The sequence below is a fragment of the Plutella xylostella genome, chromosome 23 (assembly GCF_932276165.1).
Source record: "Plutella xylostella chromosome 23, ilPluXylo3.1, whole genome shotgun sequence".
NCBI classification, from domain to species: Eukaryota; Metazoa; Arthropoda; class Insecta; order Lepidoptera; family Plutellidae; genus Plutella; species Plutella xylostella.
This window is the reverse complement of record NC_064003.1, coordinates 10,769,351-10,790,208: the sequence shown is the minus strand read 5'-3', so window position 1 is coordinate 10,790,208 and position 20,858 is coordinate 10,769,351. Positions and strand designations below refer to the sequence as shown.

Genomic DNA, 20,858 nt, shown 5'->3' with positions numbered 1-20,858 from the left:
TGTTTGGATGTCAATCTTGGTCAATCAACATGGCGACCGATCGCAATGTTGTAATTTTAGGCAAAGACAAAACTACTGTTGTCCTTTTTTACGTACGATAACACTAATAAGTTAAAAAGAGACGACGATATATTTTTAAGTACCGATTTTTATGCCAAGTCCTCTTTATTCTTTTGTCAATGGTTGTCATCTGTCAATGATGTCATTTCAATCAACAATCTGTCAATGTCACTGTCAGTGTCAAAATTAGACTTCGACTTCTAGGATTCGCGACTTCTTTCCTTGCAATTTCGAAAGAGTTTTGTAATGTTTGGGTGAGGTATCGCCTGCTTCTGATGGTTTGAGGTGTGAGAACAGCCGTGGAGCCGAGAGATGACGTCGAGAAGTAAGAACGCCGTCAGGAGTTACGAGACGGAGATAGAGAAATGTCGAGAAGAGTCCAACTGGAAGAAGGCTGTGGAACTGGCCACACAGCTGAAGGCCAGGTCACCCCAGCACGGTGAGTGAGCTCCTGCCGATACCCGCCACAACACTAGAAAAACCCAGTCGTTTACATTAGTTTAAGTACTGTTTAGAGGCATTCATGTCATTCAAGGTTTTCTTATCTATAAGAGCTAAGCACTTTAAATCCTGTTGTTTTATTTGGTTTTAAACGTATTATACTATTAGTACTATGTATTTACCGCTCTTGAGAAGTATCTTTTGGTTATGGAGACCACTGCACGTCTGTATACTTAATAATTATATTTTCATACTTATCTGGCTACTATAATGGCTTCCTGGTTCACTGCTATATCCATTAATTTTAATACATTACATTATAATTACTTTAATTACAATCATAAAAACATAACCTCAACATTACACAATGCAAACTACCACAACCTACAACAAGTCAATCTGTTTATTTTACAGAAAGCCTAGCACACTTCTTGATTGGCGAGGGCAAGTTAGAGGCACATTTGGAGGAATGGCCACCAATACGAGACAACATAGAGAGAGCCCAGCGGGAGCTGTCAGATGCTCGAGGATACCTCACACTGGCCACCGATGAGGCCGGAAAGAAGGCCGGAGTGGCTCTTGATGCTCACTTGTTACTCGGCAAGCTGAACTACGCCTGCGGGGCTTATGATGATGCGTTGAAGAATTACAAACTTGCCGAGCTAAATACGTTGACAGAGAAAGAATTGCCTATGTAAGTATTATTTGCTATTACAAATAACATTTTAAAGGTTTAAAAACCACATGATTTCTAACTGTTCTTAAAGGTAAATTACTGAATTTTGAATGATTGAAAATTTATTATACTTTGAACATTGTAATCCTCAGAAGATGTTGTTTACAATGACTAACACTTGTACACTATTGATGACTCATCATAGCTTCATTTCACATTAACAATGCTCACTAGAAACACTTAAATTATGCATTGTAAGATCATGTGATTCTAAATATAGTTTCAAGTGATGATGGCTGTAGTATATATTTTTGGGTGTTTTCCCATTGTTATAACATCAATTAATATTGTGTATTAATATACACCATGAGGGCTGTTTTACAATACAATCTATTTGAAATGTTAGCAATATTACCATTTGAGGAATGAGTACAAGCAAGTCCATTTATCAAGAATGATGTTTTAATTTACCATTTATGAGCATATTATGTGGTATTATTCTACTTAGATCAGTGTAAAAAATATGCAATAGATTAAACCCCAAACTTGTGCCATTCAATATCACACACATGCAATCAACTGCTAGCTTCATATTGTATGTATTATTCATCATAGTAGCTATAAACTTTTGTACCTTGACAAACTCGCAAACCGCATATTATCGTACAAACGCCCATTATTGTAACATCAACTACATGTAAAAATCACAAAGTGCAAACTTGATTGACTATCCACCGATGAAGCTAACCATATCCTCGCCTCATCCATAGCCGCAGTCTCCGCATAGTGGCGGAGTCGTACGCCATCAAGGGGCTCTGCCTGGAGGAGACGGCGCCGGGCGGCGGGGGCGCCTCCAGCCGGTTTAAGGCGGCTGAGAGGGAGGCTGATATGGTGAGGATTTAGTAAATATACTTACAAGCAATGGAAAAGTAGTAGTGGAGAGGCACTAGAAGAAGAAGAAATGGAAAAGTTGTAGTGGCAAACAGATGTAGTAGGTAATTTGCCAGTACTTTGAAGCTTAGAGCCACTTTAAGTCTGCCCACGTGATAACAACATTACACATGCTCGTAAGGCAAGTGATAGGATATTGTTTCAAAATTGAGCAAGCATAAATTTACTGAATACTTACTGCCCTCAATCTTAACTGGATATAGGCCACTACCAAGGAGTTCCACAAAACTTTCAGTTTTTTATCTTACATTTCTTCATTATTTCTTATTGTGTTGCTGACAAAGCAAACTAGGGTTTAACACCACATCGTAGTGAAAAATTGACAGTTCCAGACTCCTCGACGGTTTATAAGTATAGCAAGCAAGTTGATATGTCTCTCAGAGAGGCTCCTATATTTCACTCCCATATTTACTCCTCAACTGACATCACCACCTACAAAATTTCCATTCTACCACCCTAGGTTATTTTGCACTCCCTTATTTACTCATAAAGTGATATCACCACCTCATAACCTTACATTCCACCACCCCCAGGTCCGCAGCTTCGAGCTAGCCAGCGACCTCACGCTCCTGTACCTTCAGAAGACGGCGGCGCCGGCCGTCCGCGCCGGGCCCACGCTAGAGGCGGCTTTACAGAGAGCCCCACACCTACATCTGAAGGCGGGGAGACCGCAGGCTGCTATAGATAGGTAGGTTTAATAGCTAGAGCGAAGGATTGAATACACTTTATAGGTCCCATTGAAGAGTGCGGCATGACCGCGCGACGCTATTAGTTCGCGCTATGCTGCTCTGTTGCTATTGGTCTATTGTGGCGCTTAGAAACCTCTACCTGATTTTGCATAAATTATCGTAATTCGTAAGTTACACTCAACCCAGACATGGAAAAAAACACATCTTTCTTCAATCTCTCTTACAAAGTTTCATAAAGCGATTTTTAAATTAAGTTGATAGTTACTATTTAATATATTGACGACCGAATGGCGTAGTGGTTAGTGACCCTGACTACTGAGCCGAAGGTCCGGGTTCGATTCCCGGCTGGGGCAGATATTTGTTTAAAGACAGATATTTGAACTCGGGTCTTGGGTGTTGATATTTATATTTAGTATCTATCTATCTACATTGTATTTGTGTAGATATATCAGCTGTCCGACACCCATAACACAGGTTCTGCCTAGCTTGGGGTCGGATGGCCGTGTGTGAGATGTCCCCACATATTATTATTATTATTATTATAATATAGAGAGACAGAGAGAGAGAATATTCTTTATTTGTACACACACACATAAAAGAAACTTACAACTTACTTAATATAATTACTTTCACAGATACCGCTCCATGCTTCGCGCCACCGAGTGTCAGTGGACGCAGGCGCTTCGACTCACTCTGGCGCGACAGCTAGCAGAACTACTCATGAGGGGCACTAATGGACAGGTAGAACAGAATAGAATAGAATACTTCTTTTCTTCTTCTTTTTTTGAAAAGATGGCTCAGGAGTTTCTTGCCTCCGTTCTTCTCCTTAGACAGAAAGAGCCCCCCCTTATCCGAACGGAGAGTAATTTGTAAAAATTGACGTTCATCAGAAAATTTTATATTTGTACGATGAATAAAAATTTTTGACTTTGACTTTGACTTTGACTTTACTTCTTTATTAATCACTAAAATTAAAGAATGGACAAAAAATACTTGTATATTAGATACAATGAATAATAGGCGACCGTCAGTTACAAAAAAGGTAGCTTCTATAGAGCCCATGCTGAGTAGGGCACATTATATAAAACACCGAGTGTCTGTGGACGCAAGTGATAATTGTGATAATAGTGATAAAGAGCTATGTTTGATTATATACGTGCGCAAATAAATCAACAATCTACTATTTCATACCTTGGAAACAACACTATTTTAAGTAACAATATTATTCCATACCTCGGTGACAACCCTATTCAACTCTATTATTTTATCCGCAGGAGTACAAGATCCCGTCAGTGTCCTCGGCTGGGGGTCGGCAGGCGGCGCCCGGGCCGTGGACGCCGGCCAAGTACACCAGCATCAACCAGGTCAGAGCTATACAGGGTGTTTAAATAGTGGGGTAGAAAGCCGTAAAGGTGACTCAGGAAGTTATTATGTACATTGATCACGAAGAAACTTGGCGCATTCGGTTCGATACCCGATTCACTACAGTTTAAAATTTTAAATTTACACTGCTATCATTTGACAGTAATGTTTTATTCGAAAGGTGATGTAACTCAGAATAATAACTTAAATATCGCCCAAATTAAAAATTATATGTGTCAATTCGAATCATACTTAAAAGACATTCGAAGCAAGGTTCCAACAGGTCTACTGTGTACGTATCTGCACGTAATAGTCCACTTTTGATTATGGTACTACCCTAAAGAGTGCCACAGAACAGACAATATTATTTAAATATTTTACAATTGTCAAATGTGTCGTTTTTCTTCTACTTCTATAACATGTCATCATTCCCTTTCCTCCACAGTTCGTGCCACAGAACGTGTATGAAGAGATAGTGCTACTACTACTCGTGAGCGAGGCGATGGCGGTCAGAGCCGCCGTGCTGTCGCAGAGCGCCGAGTTTGAGGTTAGTATCTAGATGAGGGTCCACCAACCCGCACTAAACCCTTCCTTCATTGGAAGGAGACCCGTGCCCCAGCAGTGGGGACGTGATGGGTCAGGATGATGATGTGATGATGATATGAGGAAATATGAGGGATCTATGTGGGGACCTACGAACCCGTAGTGGACCAGTGTGGTGGGAAATGGTCCAAATGCACAAAGGTTCCGTCCGAGAGAGCCAGGTGAATAGAATAAAATTGGATTAGAATCACCCATGTTCACTGATGTCCCGGTAGAAATTGTGATGGATCTCAGCTACTTACGTACGCAGTCAGCAACTGCCAACTAAACTGACTGGCCAACCCTTTCACCTCCGTGAGAAAGCATAGTCTAACCTAGCACTTGTGTTTAAAACCGACACGATTTTTAATCTAGAAAACTTCCTAAATTTTTTTAACTTTTCATACATTATTCAAACCACTTTTTCACATAGATACCTATATAGGCATAATCCTCAATTTCCCCTCAGGTGGAGCGCGGCAGCTCCCTCCGCGCCGCGCGAGCCGTGGGCGACCTGCTGGCGCTGGCGGCCGCGCGCTGGGGGCACCTGCAGCTGGTGCTAGAGGTACATTAAAAGTGAACAATGTTGGACATACTTAATTATCTCTAAGGTTGGGGCACACGAGTGGGTGAGACGGAGAAGTAAAGTCAACCCAGTCGCAGCGTGCCGCCCGGTGCTTTTATACATGGATTTCCATGATTTGAAATGTCACTCAGAACGTCAAGCAAGCGTGACGCGACGCCATGTACATCACGATCAGTACAACTATCGGATGCAGAGCCACTTAATGATAATGTCCTCCTAGCCGAATTTCGACTACGGCGGCCAATCTCAATTGAGATCAGCCATGTACGCAGGAGTAGATTATAGTGCCCAAGTGTGTGCGCAGTACACAGGAGCACTCTCTGTTCCATCACTCTCATAGCCCAATGGGACGGATTGACCGACACGACTGGAGAGAGCTAGGCGCAGGACCGACTGCTTTACATGCCCATCCGACAGCATGGATCGTTTCACTGTTTCGGACATCAGGTGATCAGCCTTCTATGTCCTAACCAAACTTAGAACCACAATTTAGAAACACAAATTGATGGTCCCACCCGGGAATCGAACCCGGGACCTCTGGGTCATGAAGCGAAGCTTCTACCACTAGACCACAGAGGCAGTTAGCGGAGGATCCAAAATCATTTTGGAGCTATATTCGGGAATCACAGGGTCAACGTGGCAATAAGGGTCAATTAGTTAAGGACGGGATTCCATTAACAGAACAGGAGTCAACAAAGGAATTTAGCCAATATTTTTATTCTGTCTATGGGACAACAAAGGCGGAACTTAATGTAGATAAGGCTGTGTTGGATGCAGGAGGTGTGAACGCAGGTGCGAGGATACATCTTTCTACCTTACATAGGTCAGAGGTAATGAAAGCTCTAGCGAGCCTAAAGCCGAAACGTTCGGCTGGTCCAGATGGAATCCCCGCCTACATTTTAAAGGACTGCAGGCAGGTTTTAGCACAGCCACTTCGGCATATATTTAATTTATGCTTAGGAAATTCCACATTCCCGGATAGGTGGAAGATCACACGGGTGATTCCAGTACCGAAGGGAGGAACCAGCAACCAAGCGGATGGATACAGACCGGTTGCTGTCCTATCTGCTCCTGGGAAAGTGCTTGAATCGGCTATACACAAGAGTGTCAGCGAACAAGTAAGGGTTCAACTGGATGATGCGCAGCATGGTTTCAGGGCTGGCCGTAGTACCACCAGCAACCTACTCAGCTACATGACATATGTTGTGCCTGCTATCGATGCCGGAGCTCAAGTTGATGCAGCGTATTTCGATTTCCGGAAAGCCTTTGATCTGGTGGATAACGATACTCTGCTAAGGCAGCTGGCTACGGTAGGCTGCACGACACAACTTTTAAAGTTCTTTGCCAGTTACATGCGAGGTAGGCAGCAGTATGTGGAGTATAAGGGTTGGCAATCAGACCCGTATAGCACCCTAACGGGAGTAAGCCAGGGTAGTAACCTTGGGCCGCTAGAATTTTTAATATTAATTAATGATCTCCCCAAAGTAGTGAAACACGCTAAATGCTTGCTATTTGCGGATGACCTGAAGTTGGCAGCCACGGTTCATACGCCAGAAGATGCTGAGCGGCTACAGGATGACATCGATCGGGTAGTGCAGTGGGCAAAAGATAATTCCCTTGAATTTAACGCTTCTAAGTGTAAAGTGCTCTCATTTACTAGGGCTCAGGAACCTGTCCAGTACACATACAGCGTAAATAGCACTCCAATGGTACGGGTGAATGAAATTAAAGACTTAGGAGTAAAGTTTAATTCACAACTCACATTTGGAGACCATATCGTAGAAGTATGCAAAAGGGCGTTTCGGAACCTAGGATTTGTACTCAGAAGAGCCCAAGGGTTTACTAACGTAAGTGCGATACGCATTTTATATAACTCATTGGTGAGGAGCGCAATGGAGCATAATGCAATTGTTTGGGCTCCGCATGAAGCCAAATATGTAGGAATGCTAGAACGAATACAAAATAAATTTTTAAGGTTTTTGTACAACAAGTTATACGGGGTGTATCCTTTCTACCCACTCATGTATCCCACTTTGTTTATACTGGGCATGGTCGGATATTATGAGCTCAGGGTTAGGAGGGAACTTACTTTGGTAACGTATTTGTGGAAAGTACTAACCGGCAAAATCACAAACATGGATGTTTTAAAAACGATAGAATTGTCCGTACCAAATGAGTTCGTATATAGGCGCCGTCAGCCGCGTTTACTGACTGTACCATGTGGCCGAACAAGATTACTGGAACGGGCCCCGCTGACGCGCGCACTGCACCGTCTCAACGAGCTCGCCGACCAAATAGACTTGTTTACATGTACTGAGAGGCAGTTCACAGTATTATTAGCATATAGGATATCTTACATAGTTTAAATACCTATTTGTATTAAGTACCTAATTTCTGTTTTTAGAGTTATATTGTTTGAGTTTTTTAGTTATACTGTTTTGAGAGTTATATTTTTATTGTAAACTTGTCTATCGAATTGGCTTAGCTGTAAGGGTAGACTAAGTTATTGAAATAAATAAATAAATGTGACATCCGGCAGCGCAGCCAGCTGCATATCCGTATCTTTAGAGCTCTCGTCCACGGCGAATTTTTATAGCGATGCGGTCGCGTTTTTTGATATGTTATTGCTACTTTCTTACTTTTAATTTTCTTGTTTATCACTGTAACACTGTATCACTCACTTATTTTATAAATACCTAAATGTTGTAACATTAATTTGATCCACATACTTTATCATCAGAGTCTGGAGCGAGCCATGAAGTTCTCGTTCGGCTGCGCGCACACGTGGCGGCAGCGCGCGCTCGCCACCGCCGCCGCCGCCGCCGCAACGCCGCCTAGCACACAGCAAGGTACGTATTCTATATACCTACAGGGGGTTTAAAAATTGTAGTATGACCAAAAGAGGTGAATTTGGGAGTAAATTTTAGCAACTTTTGTTCTACGTCTTTTGGAATTTCGGGAAAAAGAACATTTTCCACTGGCTTTGTGTACTTACCACTTTTGCAACAGCCTGTATATTTATATTGATAACGAGCAAAGTTAAAAACTATTCCAATTCTTATTTCTCTTTCAAACAACCATTTCGTGAGATGGCAGCAATACATCAAAAATCAAATCAAATCAAAATCATTTATTGACACCATGTAAGAAGGTAAGTATACAAGAAATGAACAATAGGTAGGTAGTAGTGGAGTAGGAAATAGAATTAGTCAGGTAAGTTGGTTTACAGAGTAAAATAGAAAGCAGTAAGAAGGAGTCTCGCACTAGGCACAGCCTGTGTCGCGAGAACCAGTAGGCAAAGTAACAATAAGAGTTGCAGGTGGTTAGACAGTGGTGCATAGTAAGTTTAAAAGAAGGTAAGCATATTATTATTATTATAAATTCTTTATTGCACATAAAAACATTGTACAAAGGCGAACTTAATGCTAGTAGCATTCTCTACCAGTTAACCTTTGGTGATGTCGAGAAAGTGGTTGGTAGTGCGATAGGCTGAGAGGAGAGAAGTTATTTACTTTAATCGAGACACAGAGATATACTTACTTATACATAATAGCTATACAAATTATATACATATACATAATAAATATATTCCTACATTATATTATAATATACCTAATACATAATAATAATACAAAATATAATATAATATCATCATCATCAAATAAAACATATTAAAAATCAATTTTGTTGATCGTTCTGCACTTGGAGGTAGTGCTGACGAACTTTGGCTTTAAAGATGTCTATAGACTTTGTCTGCCGTATATGTAGCGGTAAACTGTTCCACAAGCGAACCGCTGTCACAGTGAATGAATCCGAATACCCTGCCGCATTATGCTCTGGGGTACGAAAGAGAAGGTTTCGACTTGACCGTTGAGGACGGTCAGAGAAGTCGAAGTACGTGAAGCGTTTTGTTAAGTAGGATGGGGCACAAGGATTATAAACTATGTTATGAATGAGAGATAAAATATGGGCATTCCTTCGGTGTCGGATATTGAGCCACTTGAGTTTATTTCGAAATTCAGTGACGTGATCATACTTACGCAGGCCAAAGATATAGCGAATGCACAAGTTGAGGAGACGCTCAAGTCTATCAAGTAGCTCTTCTGTGCATAAGGTAAGTATACATAGTGATAGGATTATACTTAGTGAGGTTAATAGAAGTAAACAGGGGGGTAAGGTGTAGGTACATGAGACTTGTTACTCTTCATGTTTCTTTCTAATTACATAAATATTAATGTATGCATGTATTTTATAGCAGGTAGCCCAGCATGGACCGCGGGCACGAAGGCGGTGTCGGTGATGCGCCATGCTAAGACCCTCGCCACGGACGACGCGCCTCTGAGGCTGGTGGGAGCAAACACCTGCTATAATATGGGAGAGGTAAGTCGAGAAAATGGAGAAAGAATTAGGTAATAAGATTTAAAAAAAAGGTTACTTGTTTATAAAAAATATATCTGAAATGTGTCTATTTTCGGGTTTTGGTAGTTTTCTTGCGGTATAGGTACTACTACCTACTTTCTAGAAAAAACTGTTATTGCCCATGTGTGATGTAGGTACCTACATACAGGTTGCCATATTTACAGTTCTATGATATGAAACAAAATAAGTCAGTATTCTACATAAGCGTCAATAATTATTATAACTTAACAAAGCTTGTATGTAACAAAGTATTCATTTTCAGCTGGAAGAAGGCATAGCGTTAGCAGAAGAAGCGTTGGCGATAGAACAGAAAACGAACGGACCTCTATTAGCGAGATGCCATCTGTACACCGGCATAGGATACCAGATGAAAGCACAGGTTAGTACATCAGTGTTAGTTCATCTCTCATTCCATATGCGAAACGAGACATTTAGGTAATTATATTTAATCATAAATGTTACGTGGGGACATTTCATACACGACCCAATTTAAGCAGGGTTCCCATTAAGCGGGGTAACCATTATTTCCCGCAATATTTTGGGTTTATATCTAAACAAATACATCATTCTGCAACCTAAAGCTTTTTTTTTTGTTGAAACTGTATTTTCTGCTTGTGGCAATAAAGTATTTTCCTTTCAATATTTCTTTCTTTCAAATATCACCCTACAACCTAAACTAAACCCCTACCATCTACCAACAGAGAACCAACTCGCGCATCGAGAAAGAAGCCTCCAACGAGAAAAGCCTACAAAACCTCCTGAAGGCCGTCCAGCTCGACAACAACGACCACCTGGCGTTCTACCACCTCGCGCTACACTACCTGCGCCAGGCCATGCTCAACGAGGCTATGGTAAGATACTATGGCCAATGATGAACACACAACACTATCCACGGTCTTTGTCATCCAGCCACTACCGGCCACTCTAGCCGGTTGTACAGTGGGCCGATGTTCCACGCTTCACTTGTCAGCTCGTAGTCTCCACTCCAGAACTCATTTACTGCACTGGTCATCGATTCTTCGGCACATGATATTACAGATTTTATGAGCTATGTCGGTAACTTCTGTATAGACTTTCGAATTACGTCATGTTTTATGTGTTCCTTCAGAGAGAAAACGATTTATTGTTTATATTTTTTATGTAAATTCACATAGATCTGTCGAATGACCTATTACCAATCGGTTAAACGGAGAGGACAAGGCGACTAGGTAAACGTCGTAGTAGTGTAGAACGCCCTCCGGCTAGGCTACAAAAGAGGGCTGGTAAAGATTGGATGCAGAAAGCTTTAGCTCGCATTCAGTGGCGTCCTGTAGGAGAGACCTAGGTCCAGCAGTGAACTGCTATAGACTGAAGAAGTAGAAGTGTTTCATCCAGTATCCTAATCAACGTCTTCCCCTATAAGACGTAACGAGACTTCTACGATTAATTGTGAAGTATTTTATTTATCCATCACCCTAATCATCTACCCCCCAGGACGCAGCCCGCTGCTGCCTCCACGCTCGCGCGGAATGCGCGGGCGGGCTGCGCGTGGCGGCGGCGCTGTGGGCGTGCGGGGCGGCGGGCGCGCGCGGCGGGCGGGCGCTGGCGGCGGCGGCCGTCGCCAGGCACCACTACCCGGCCGCGCCCTGGCCGCTTACTGCGGCTGCGATGTTGCAGCTGCAGTGGGGGGAGCCTGACGTATGTATACTTATAATAGAATAGACTATAGGCTGAAACGCATTATGCACACGCGACGCGAAACGAAACGAACGAACGAACGTCTGTTGTAACAACGAGTCGCGTCGGATGTGCATACTGTGATTAGACTCACCACGCTTTGCGCTTCATAGGGTCGCGTGGCGTTTCAATAGGGCGCTTATGTCTTTATTCGTCACCAAAATAACAAAACGGGTGAAAAATGCTTGAGTATATTAGCAACAATCAACAATGGGCGGCTATATTCCTAAAAGCGCGCTCTTACAGGCAACGTAGTTAAATGGGTTGGTGGTTCTTCAAAGGGTTGTTTGGTCAAAGGGTTGCACGGAGGTCTGACGGTGTTCCTTCTGGATCCCGATACATGACATACGCTATAATGGCATACAATAAAACTATTTATTCATTCAATGACAGGTTACACACCGTTTGAAGTAGTATTCGGGCACACTGACTCATTTAGCACTTTGGATATTGATTTTAGTAAGCAATTCATGCAACAACTTTTGAGAGATCACACAAAGATTACTAAAGAACTGTATAAATCAGCTTTTGCTTTCAAAAGACAAGTAAAGGAATATTATCTGTCCATCATTTAATAGTACCTACCTACGTATAAATCTTTATATAAGTATATGGTATGTATGTATATATATTTAAGTATCTATTATATTTGTATGTATGTACCTATCTAAGTATTTATTATTAAAACATAAAAAATATCACTAGTATTTAAATGCAATACGTGTACACCTTCCTCTTCTACTCAATAAGTCTCTCATTCACCCAAAGGTTGCCTGGAAGAGATCGCTTTTAGCGATAAGGCCGCCTATTGTGCTTACTCCTTTTGTAATTTAATGTATGTTGTGTGTTTTGTTCAATAAAGTTATATTGTATTGTATTGTATTGTATTGTATAAATACATAAATCGTAAAATGGACAGGGAGAAACCCAAATGATGTAATAAACCTTTCTGAGGATGACATAGTGTTTAGCCAACTCGTCAAAGAAAAGGAAAAGATAAACCGAGGTACGAAAAGGCCAAGGTCACTGGTAAAACTACCCGAAATGTAGTTCAAGTAGTAATAAGGGATAGGAATACTACAGTTCCCCTTAAGAATATTAGAAGACATATTGATTAAAATATACCGGTAAAATTCGGCAATAAGGTCATAAATAGTAATGAAATAATATTACTTATAAAAATGTAATAAAATTAGAACTATATAAGTCCAAAAAATGCCAATAAGTTAATAAGAACTGGATAAGACCTAATGGCGACTGAATGGCGCAGTGGTTAGTGACCCTGACTACTGAGCCGATGGTCCCGGGTTCGACTCCCGGCTGGGGCAGATATTTGTTTTAACACAGATATTTGTTCTCGGGTCTTGGATGTGCCCGTAAAATAGCAATAGGCCCGCCCCCAATGTAATAACATTGGGACTAACATAACACTCTGGCGAAAAGTGGGTGCAGCAATGCACCTCTGCCTACCCCGCAAGGGAGTACATTAGTACAAGGCGTGAGTGCGTGTGTGTGTGTAAGACCTAATTATAAAAAGGCACCAAAAGAAGTTCAATTATTATATGGAACATAATAACTAATATGTTACGGCTACCATTGATTAAACGGTTAACCAATTAAAAAATACGTAATAAACTTCATTTAAATGATAATGGTTGCAGCAATATATGTGAAATGTAGAAAACCATTTGAATTTTTATTGACAAAATAACGAATGATTAAAAAAGGATCCTGTAAAAATCATTTACCGACAGGATAATTGCGGTTATGCGAAAGAACTGACATATAATGCAGTTTTACAAATCACTATAGAGACGTTCTTAATTATAAAGAGTAGTTTAATTAAAACAAAAATATTTTATTTGGTAATATTTGTTTATTAAATTCATCTGACGATTAAAACCCAACGTCTAAAGTAAGGAACGATAAAACTAAGGAACATTAATGTAATAAGTAATTAGGAAACAAGTTTAGTTTAGCTTTTAATATAGGCAACAGTTTAATTTCCAATGTATTACTTTCCCATATACATATTTTATGATAAACTCTTTTGCAGTATGACTGTGAGTATAATAATTAATAATGTATAATATGGCACGCGGCAAGTACAATATTATTTATCATTTATTAGATAGTATTTAAATATAAGTAAAACATCACAAATGAGGTAGTTAAAACTTAACATCGCAAGGAAGTAGACAACGCTAATGAGGTAATTATTCATAAATGTCCTAATAATTAAGTTTCAATTAACGATAGGTAAGGAATTATGAAAAAAAATTATAATAATATTGAATAATAATTAGGGAAGTAAGACAAAACATATATGAAATACTAAATAATTCAAAAAATTAATTAGTATAAGCGAAATATTGCTATCTATAACTTACTATACAACTAACATACGTATATATAAGCCGCATACAGACCGGCCCAACGAACACCCAACGAACACCCAACGATGGATATTGATCATACATAATACAGGGCAGATTGCAGCAACGAAGGTCAACGAAATTCGTTTGTTGGCGTTCGTTGCCGTGGCCGGTCTGTACGCGGCTTATGACATACTAGTCACGTAGTTCCGCTGCCCGATGATGTTGGCTGAGGAAGAGCTGCTGCGTTCCTCTTCCGAGCTCTCCCGATTCTCTCCTTGCTGTTCAGTTGGTGGTCCTTTCTGCCCGAATGTGCTTCTTGTAGTCTTGTTTTGTTTGCTCTGGCCGTCTTCAGTTGTCTTCTTATTTAACGATTTTTTTAATAAGCGTGGTGCAATTTTATTGTTGAAACAATACTCGTTGAGCTTCGTCACGTCCCTGTACGGTCGCCAGTTAAATGTTTGGGGTTGGTGGTTCTTCAAAGGGTTGCTTGATCAAAGGGTGCACGGAGTTCTGACGGTGTTCCTTCCGGATCCCGTTACCAGTAGTACTGAACTCGTGGTCGCTCGGTACAACGACTGTTAACCCGTAGAACCGTGGAAGGTTAGTCGGGGGTTCGAAGTCCGCCTTCCAGGGGTTGCCGATGATGGTCCTCGAAGTTGAAGAGTGCAGGCAGGGTGAAGCACTGAGTTTACCAACGACGGGGAGTAGGCCGGTTTATAGTCAAACTCAAGACTTTGGTGGAACTTTTATTCAAGCAGAACACAATAAACGTACACTACAGAGTTCAGGATGAGAATGGACGCTCTGGCTACGGTCGGGGTATTTATACATTGCAAGCAGCCTTGTTCTCTTATCGGCGCATGGTGGTGGTTAACATATTCCACGAAAAGTCGTAAAAGTATTTTTCTCGACTTAGGTAATAAAAATCCTAGTTACATATTCGTAGTTTCTGCTTTATACATACATAGTCGAAATTATTTAAATACTTACTGTTTTGTGCATGTGCCAAACTGTCTAATAAAATATTAAATTAATGGATAAATTATTGTGATTTGATCTCACTTAATTCAGTTGCGTTACTTGTCAAATTAAATATTAATAATTCATTGCTAAAATATTATAATAATCTTGAATGTGTTTTTAGGGCTGTCTTCTTATATTATAATTTATGTTGAATTTATGATAATTATATCTTGAAATCTATTTGGGGATCATATACTTAACTTTGTTTCGGTTGTTAGTTGTGTTCCTATACGACGTATGCACATTGTACACGTTAATTAACATACACATTCGTAAACACATCTTCATTGTAGGAAGGCCTATCACTAGGAAAAACACATATTATAAACACAATTCTATAAGTCTGAAACGACAGATCAAACTTGTATTACAGGAATTTTCAATAGTGACGCTTGAACTTTGGCAGCGACCATTTTTGGTGGCCTGAAGGGCTAGTACGGGGCGCTATTAAGACGTGACAAAAGTTCTCCGTCGCGCTCGCTCTTGGGGCTGCGCGATGTGAGTGCGCGCGATGCAAAACTCTTGTCACGTCTTAAATGCGCCCCATACTAGCCCTTCTGGAATACATATCAAAAACACGTGGTTGTAACTGGACAGCGCCATTGACGCCAGGCTCGTACTGATAGATAGATAGATAGATAGATAAATCGTTTATTTGTTCCACTTAAACATAACACATATAAGTAGTTACAACAAATTAGATAAGTACAGTTATGTACACAAATTATGGAAATGTGTGTGTTGAAGCAGACCAAAAGGGAAGCAACTCAGCGCATATGTTTGCCCCTAGGGACAAACCACTGATTTTCAGTTACCTCCCGTAGTTTAATTTTCGAGAGCGTCATAAACTGCCTGCCCTGTAAAAATACTTACAGGTAAAATTAGTGTTATTTAATGTAAGTGTAAACCCGTCAAAAAGAGAAGAAAGCAATTTAGAAACAGACCATTTTTGTAGTAAATAAAAATATGTAAGTATAATTAATTTTTTTTGTTGGAACGTGACTCTTCAACAGACGAAGAAAAAACAGGTACGCACTAAGTGAGTAAAGGAGTACCATACCTATCTCCGCACCATACGTAGCTAGACAACGAACACAGACTGTGTTAGGAACAAGAGAGATAAGTTTTTTATGTAGTTTCGTATTTACTACAATGAAGGATAATGTATTAACTAAGACAATATTCAAAGCTTTTGTTTAGTAAGAAGAAACGTTTTCATTTTATTTTTAAAATTAGTTTTATTTTTGAGAAGCCTAAAAGGTGGTGGAATATTATTCCAGCATTTTGTTGCATGGTAGCGGAAACTTCCTTCAAAGGCGGCACTAACATGTTTCGGAACTGACAAGATTGGACGCGTAGATCTAGTACCATACCTATTATGAAAAGGAGAGAAAATAAACTTTGAGTACAAATATTCTGGTTTTTTATATTTTAATACATCAAAAACTAAGCTGCATATATGTAGATGCCTACGGGCTTCCATGTTAAGCATGGACGCTTTATTAAGAAAGGGAGTGATATGACTACGTGGTGGAACATGGAAGCAGAATCGGCAACAAGCATTCTGCACCCGCTGGATTAAACGTCGAGTTCTACCCAGAAGGCAAGGGCCATAAACAGTGTCTCCGTAATTAAGTCTGGATAGAATCAATGCTTCACACAGTGTAATTCGCACCTTTTCTGATAATAAGGAGCGAATTTTATATAATACTTTAAGACGAAAGAAACAATTTTTAACAATGTTTAAGATATGATTTTCAAATTTTAAACCGCTATCAAGAAGCAAACCCAGACACTTTGCCTCATCAACCCGCTCAATATCCAGAATACTGCTCCAGAAACATTTCATCTTGAGCACATACTTGAAATATAATTATGTCTCCCTTTCAGTCAAACTTCAACTGTATCCTTCCATCCCACTTACAAAATCTACCTCATTAAACTAACCATAATATCAAAATCACTCAACAGGCGGCGCTAGCATCTGCCAGGGAACTCCTAGCCCTATTGAACAGCTCCACAGAGTCGGAAATGGAACAGAACGGCTACACCGAACTAGATGCATTATCGGACTCACAGCCTGAAGACGTGCAAAGTAATAGAGATGCGGGTAAGTTGGGGTGTTGTACGTTTGTGTGTGTGGGTCTGTTTGGGTGGACGGTGGTTTTGATTTGATGTATGTTTTTTGAATTGTTAATATACCTAAGTAAATTAAATAATTTTATGCTCGTTAAAAATATTTTATGTTACACAATCTAAATAGGACATAATAGTAACTGCCCACAAATAGGGTATTTACACCCAAAGAAGGTGCTCTATAACTCTAGGGATTCTTCTCATAACTACAGTGAGTGAGTAGCAAAAGCTGATAGACTATGCAATGACTCAGATCGCTTATATAGGTATATCAAGAATTTTGGGACCTTTACGACCGTATATTTTATGTCACCCGTACATTTATTCTAATATCCTATAACTGTATCAAGTTAAGTTACTTCCAGTATACACGATCACCTATTCTCTCCCCGCAGTATCGCTCCGCGCAGAATCCGTGGGCGTATACAGGGTGGAGCGCGCGCTGTCGGAGGCGGCGCAGTCGGGGGCGCCCTGTAGCAAGCTGCTGGCGGGGCGGCGCGCGCAGGCCTGGCTGCTGTGCGCTGAGCTGTGTTTGAGGTAATGGAATAAGTTGGAAATATATATTACAAAAAGTCATGTGTTCAACAACATTTATACAGGGGGTTGCAAAAAGGGTATACTAAGTGGAAAGCTACGTGTGCAGCATGAAACGACAACGTGACATTCTGATTCTATATTCGGGCTTTGATATAACATGCTGCACACGTAGCTTTCGGTTTTGTATACCCTTTATGTAACACCTTGTATGCAAAAGCTAACATTTTTTTTTCTTTTATTTTTAAAATTCGTTTTAGAATGACCTCTAGTCCCCAGACCGAGTCACCTCTATTCGGGTTATTATATTTTGTAACACCCTTTATATTGTAACGTTGTAGACATACATGTCTTAAATAAAACATAATTATTTTAAACTAAAGTTAAATTGTCCTCAGACTGGGTCGCATCACGGCGGCGGCAGGTTGTGTGGCGGAGGCCGCCGCGCTTACACCATACAGCCATCTTGTACTTTATACTGTAAGTATTTACTATTTCACTTCTTCTTAGGTAACAAACACTAGAGCTGAACTGAAGTTAGTTTTTGTGGTGAAAGGATTAGCCAGTCAGATTAGTATTTCATTCTGACATGACACGTTCCATGTTGTTACGGAGGTTACAATGTTTAAGGTACAGTTTACTATGGGAGGCTTCTTTCGGTTAGACCGTAATTTAAGGGTGATTGGTAAGTCGATGTATTCCTTTAACTGGGTTGTAGAGGAAGACATTTCCAGTCGATTGAACCCCAGAATGCCTTATCCAAAAGTCAACCAGTCAAGTTATAAGCTTTAAAATCACATATTTCAATCTGAAATCGATTAAGGTATGACTAAGATATAACCAAAACAACTAGCGTAGGCGGACATATATAAATCTCAATACCTATCTCATAAGCTATGTATTTTTTTATTATAAATGGTTATTATAACTCTCTTTATTTTTATTCCCCTACAGCGCGGGCTAGTGCACGAAGCGAGTGCGGAGTGGGAGGAAGCTCGCGCGTGCTTCCGCGACGCCGTCGCCATACACCCCACGCACCTGGACAGTCTCGTGCATCTCGGTATGTTATACAGATATTCGGTAACTTATTAGCAGCGTTTGTGGTCTTGCGGTAGACGCGTTGCTTCTAGGGGTGGAGGGCGCGGGTTCGATCCCCGGGTTTGAGAAAGGATTTGTGATTTTAAATTGTTGTTTTAGAACGCAGAACCCATCCACGCCACGTACCTCGTGTATCTCGGTATGTGATGGGGAGATTTAGTTAGTTGTTAGTGGAGTGTGTGGTCTAGCGGTAGGCGCTCTGCTTCAAGAGCTGGAGACCGCGGGTTCGATCCCCGGGTTTGAGAAAGAATTTGTGATTTTAAAGTGTTGTTTAAACATGATTAGGACTCAGAAGATGGCATGACCTGATGAGAGACGCTGTCGCCATCCACCCCACGCACCTGGATAGCCTCGTGCATCTCGGTATGTTATGCGGATTTTCGGGAACTTAGTGATTGGATATATGGTGTAGCGGTGGAATCACAGCTACACCATAGCTACACCATAGCTACACACTAGCTTCAAGCTAGGTCTTGAAGCAGGCTGCGGGTTCGATCCCCGGGTTTGAGAAAGAATTTGTGATTTTAATGTGTTTCTCATCTCATCTCAACATCTTTATTCTTAGTGAAATGGCCACTTTTTTAGTCACCTTTGTGGCTTACACCATGTATATCTTCCCCCAGGCACAGCCTACTACGAGACCGGCTGGATCCGGCTAGCGGAATCGGTCCTTCGGTCCGCCCTGGCCCTGCAACCTCTACGTGGGGACACGTGGCGCCGCCTGTCGCTGGTGCTGTCAGCGAGGGGCGAGCACGCGGCCGCCGCCGACGCCGCCGCCGCCGCCGTCTGCGCGCAGCCCGCCGCCGTCTACTCGCACTGGGGGCTCTAGTCACCAGTGTGATATGTGCTGTGCAGCGCTGTTGTAAATCATCCTTTAATTGGGCAAAATGATTACGGATTCAATATCGTTTTAAACTTTATCCCAGGAAAACCAATGAATTTTTTTAAGTAGTCATGCCCTTTTAAGTTAAACAGCGCCATCTTGTGTGAAACTAGTGCCTGAACAACAAATTTGTGCGGTGCGAGCTCGCAACACGTATTACGTCACGCGTTGCTCCGTAGCGTAGATCAGACTGCTATGATCTACACGCGATGGAAGTTCTAGTAACATACACCATCCTCAGCGCCATCTAGTGTGAAACTAGCGGCAATTTATAGTTTAATTCAAAACACATCTTATGGTGAAACTAGTGCTATATAGTTTAATTCAAAACACGCGCGAAGTCACGCCCCTTTGAGTGGGAAGACGTTTTTTCGATGTAACGTCGCAGTTTTGTGCTAAAACCCTTACTGAGGATCTCGGGATTATAACTGTAGATAAAATGCATCAAGTACACTTAATATAAGTATCGGTAACTTATGCCATGATACGATTATTAACAATCTACAGACCTCGGAATGAAGAATATATTTCATGACATACATAATATTATATATATATATATATATATAATGCAGGCTATTTTCTATCGGTACTCTTGAATTAGGTATATATCAGAAAATACTTAATATAACCTTCAATAAAAGCCACAGTTAAAAAGGTCGATACTTAATCGTTTTTCACCTCATTTTTCTATAAATATATGACGTAATACATGCTACTAGTAGTAGTGTTGTGATAATCCACACACATCTGTATATACTCTGTTTTAGATGCATTTTGAGAACATTACAGCTACTACAGACTATCGACTTGGCCCTAATTATATGCCCCAAACACTCGCTACGCGTAGTACATAATTATGTAGGTAATTAGTATATGGTTACTAAATTTTCATACTTCATTGGTTAAACTTAACGTATTTATAAAACTCTACTAATCCTAAGATGTTTGCAATATTATCTTAAAACTACATTTGGTGTTTGAAAATTATGACAATATGTAATCAAAAGAAAGACGTTTCTTATGTAGTATGTGTTTGTGGTATGTGTGAAGTGTTCTAGTGTGTATATTTGCATTTCATCATATCTCACTGTATACCAACATGAAAATCCATTATATTTAGTCTTTATAAGCGTTTGGTGAACTTGAACTAAAAATGGCGGTGACAGTACCTAATTATCAAATTATCCACATGAATGTTGCCGAATGACATAATTGTGTTGAAAAAACCCGTCCAATCTTCATAAATTGTGTTAATATCCCACATAGGATTATACTAAACTTACTTAAACTTAAGTATGTAGTTAGGCCAGTGACTAATGAA

General features: G+C 40.6%; 1 protein-coding gene across 1 annotated transcript; it reads left to right on the top strand.

Moving 5' to 3' along the window:
* The first annotated feature begins 238 nt into the window (after window positions 1-238).
* Window positions 239-19,495, top strand: LOC105385177 (tetratricopeptide repeat protein 7B). Its single transcript, XM_048629631.1, has 18 exons — window positions 239-499; window positions 916-1,195; window positions 1,948-2,068; window positions 2,662-2,816; window positions 3,453-3,558; window positions 4,092-4,181; window positions 4,625-4,726; window positions 5,231-5,326; window positions 8,088-8,196; window positions 9,603-9,756; window positions 10,016-10,145; window positions 10,468-10,617; window positions 11,240-11,443; window positions 16,855-16,993; window positions 17,415-17,556; window positions 17,952-18,033; window positions 18,508-18,613; window positions 19,275-19,495. The coding sequence occupies exons 1-18, from the start codon at window positions 373-375 to the stop codon at window positions 19,478-19,480; spliced, it is 2,499 nt and encodes an 832-aa protein (XP_048485588.1). The 5' UTR covers window positions 239-372; the 3' UTR covers window positions 19,481-19,495.
* The last annotated feature ends 1,363 nt before the right edge of the window (window positions 19,496-20,858 follow it).

Bases quoted from the DNA above. Each gene is read 5' to 3' on its own strand.
- LOC105385177 (XM_048629631.1), top strand. From the start codon at position 373: ATGACGTCGAGAAGTAAGAACGCCGTCAGGAGTTACGAGACGGAGATA. The intron at 3,559-4,091 runs GTAGAACAGAAT...TTTTATCCGCAG, and splicing joins TGAGGGGCACTAATGGACAG to GAGTACAAGATCCCGTCAGT. The intron at 10,146-10,467 runs GTTAGTACATCA...ATCTACCAACAG, and splicing joins GATACCAGATGAAAGCACAG to AGAACCAACTCGCGCATCGA.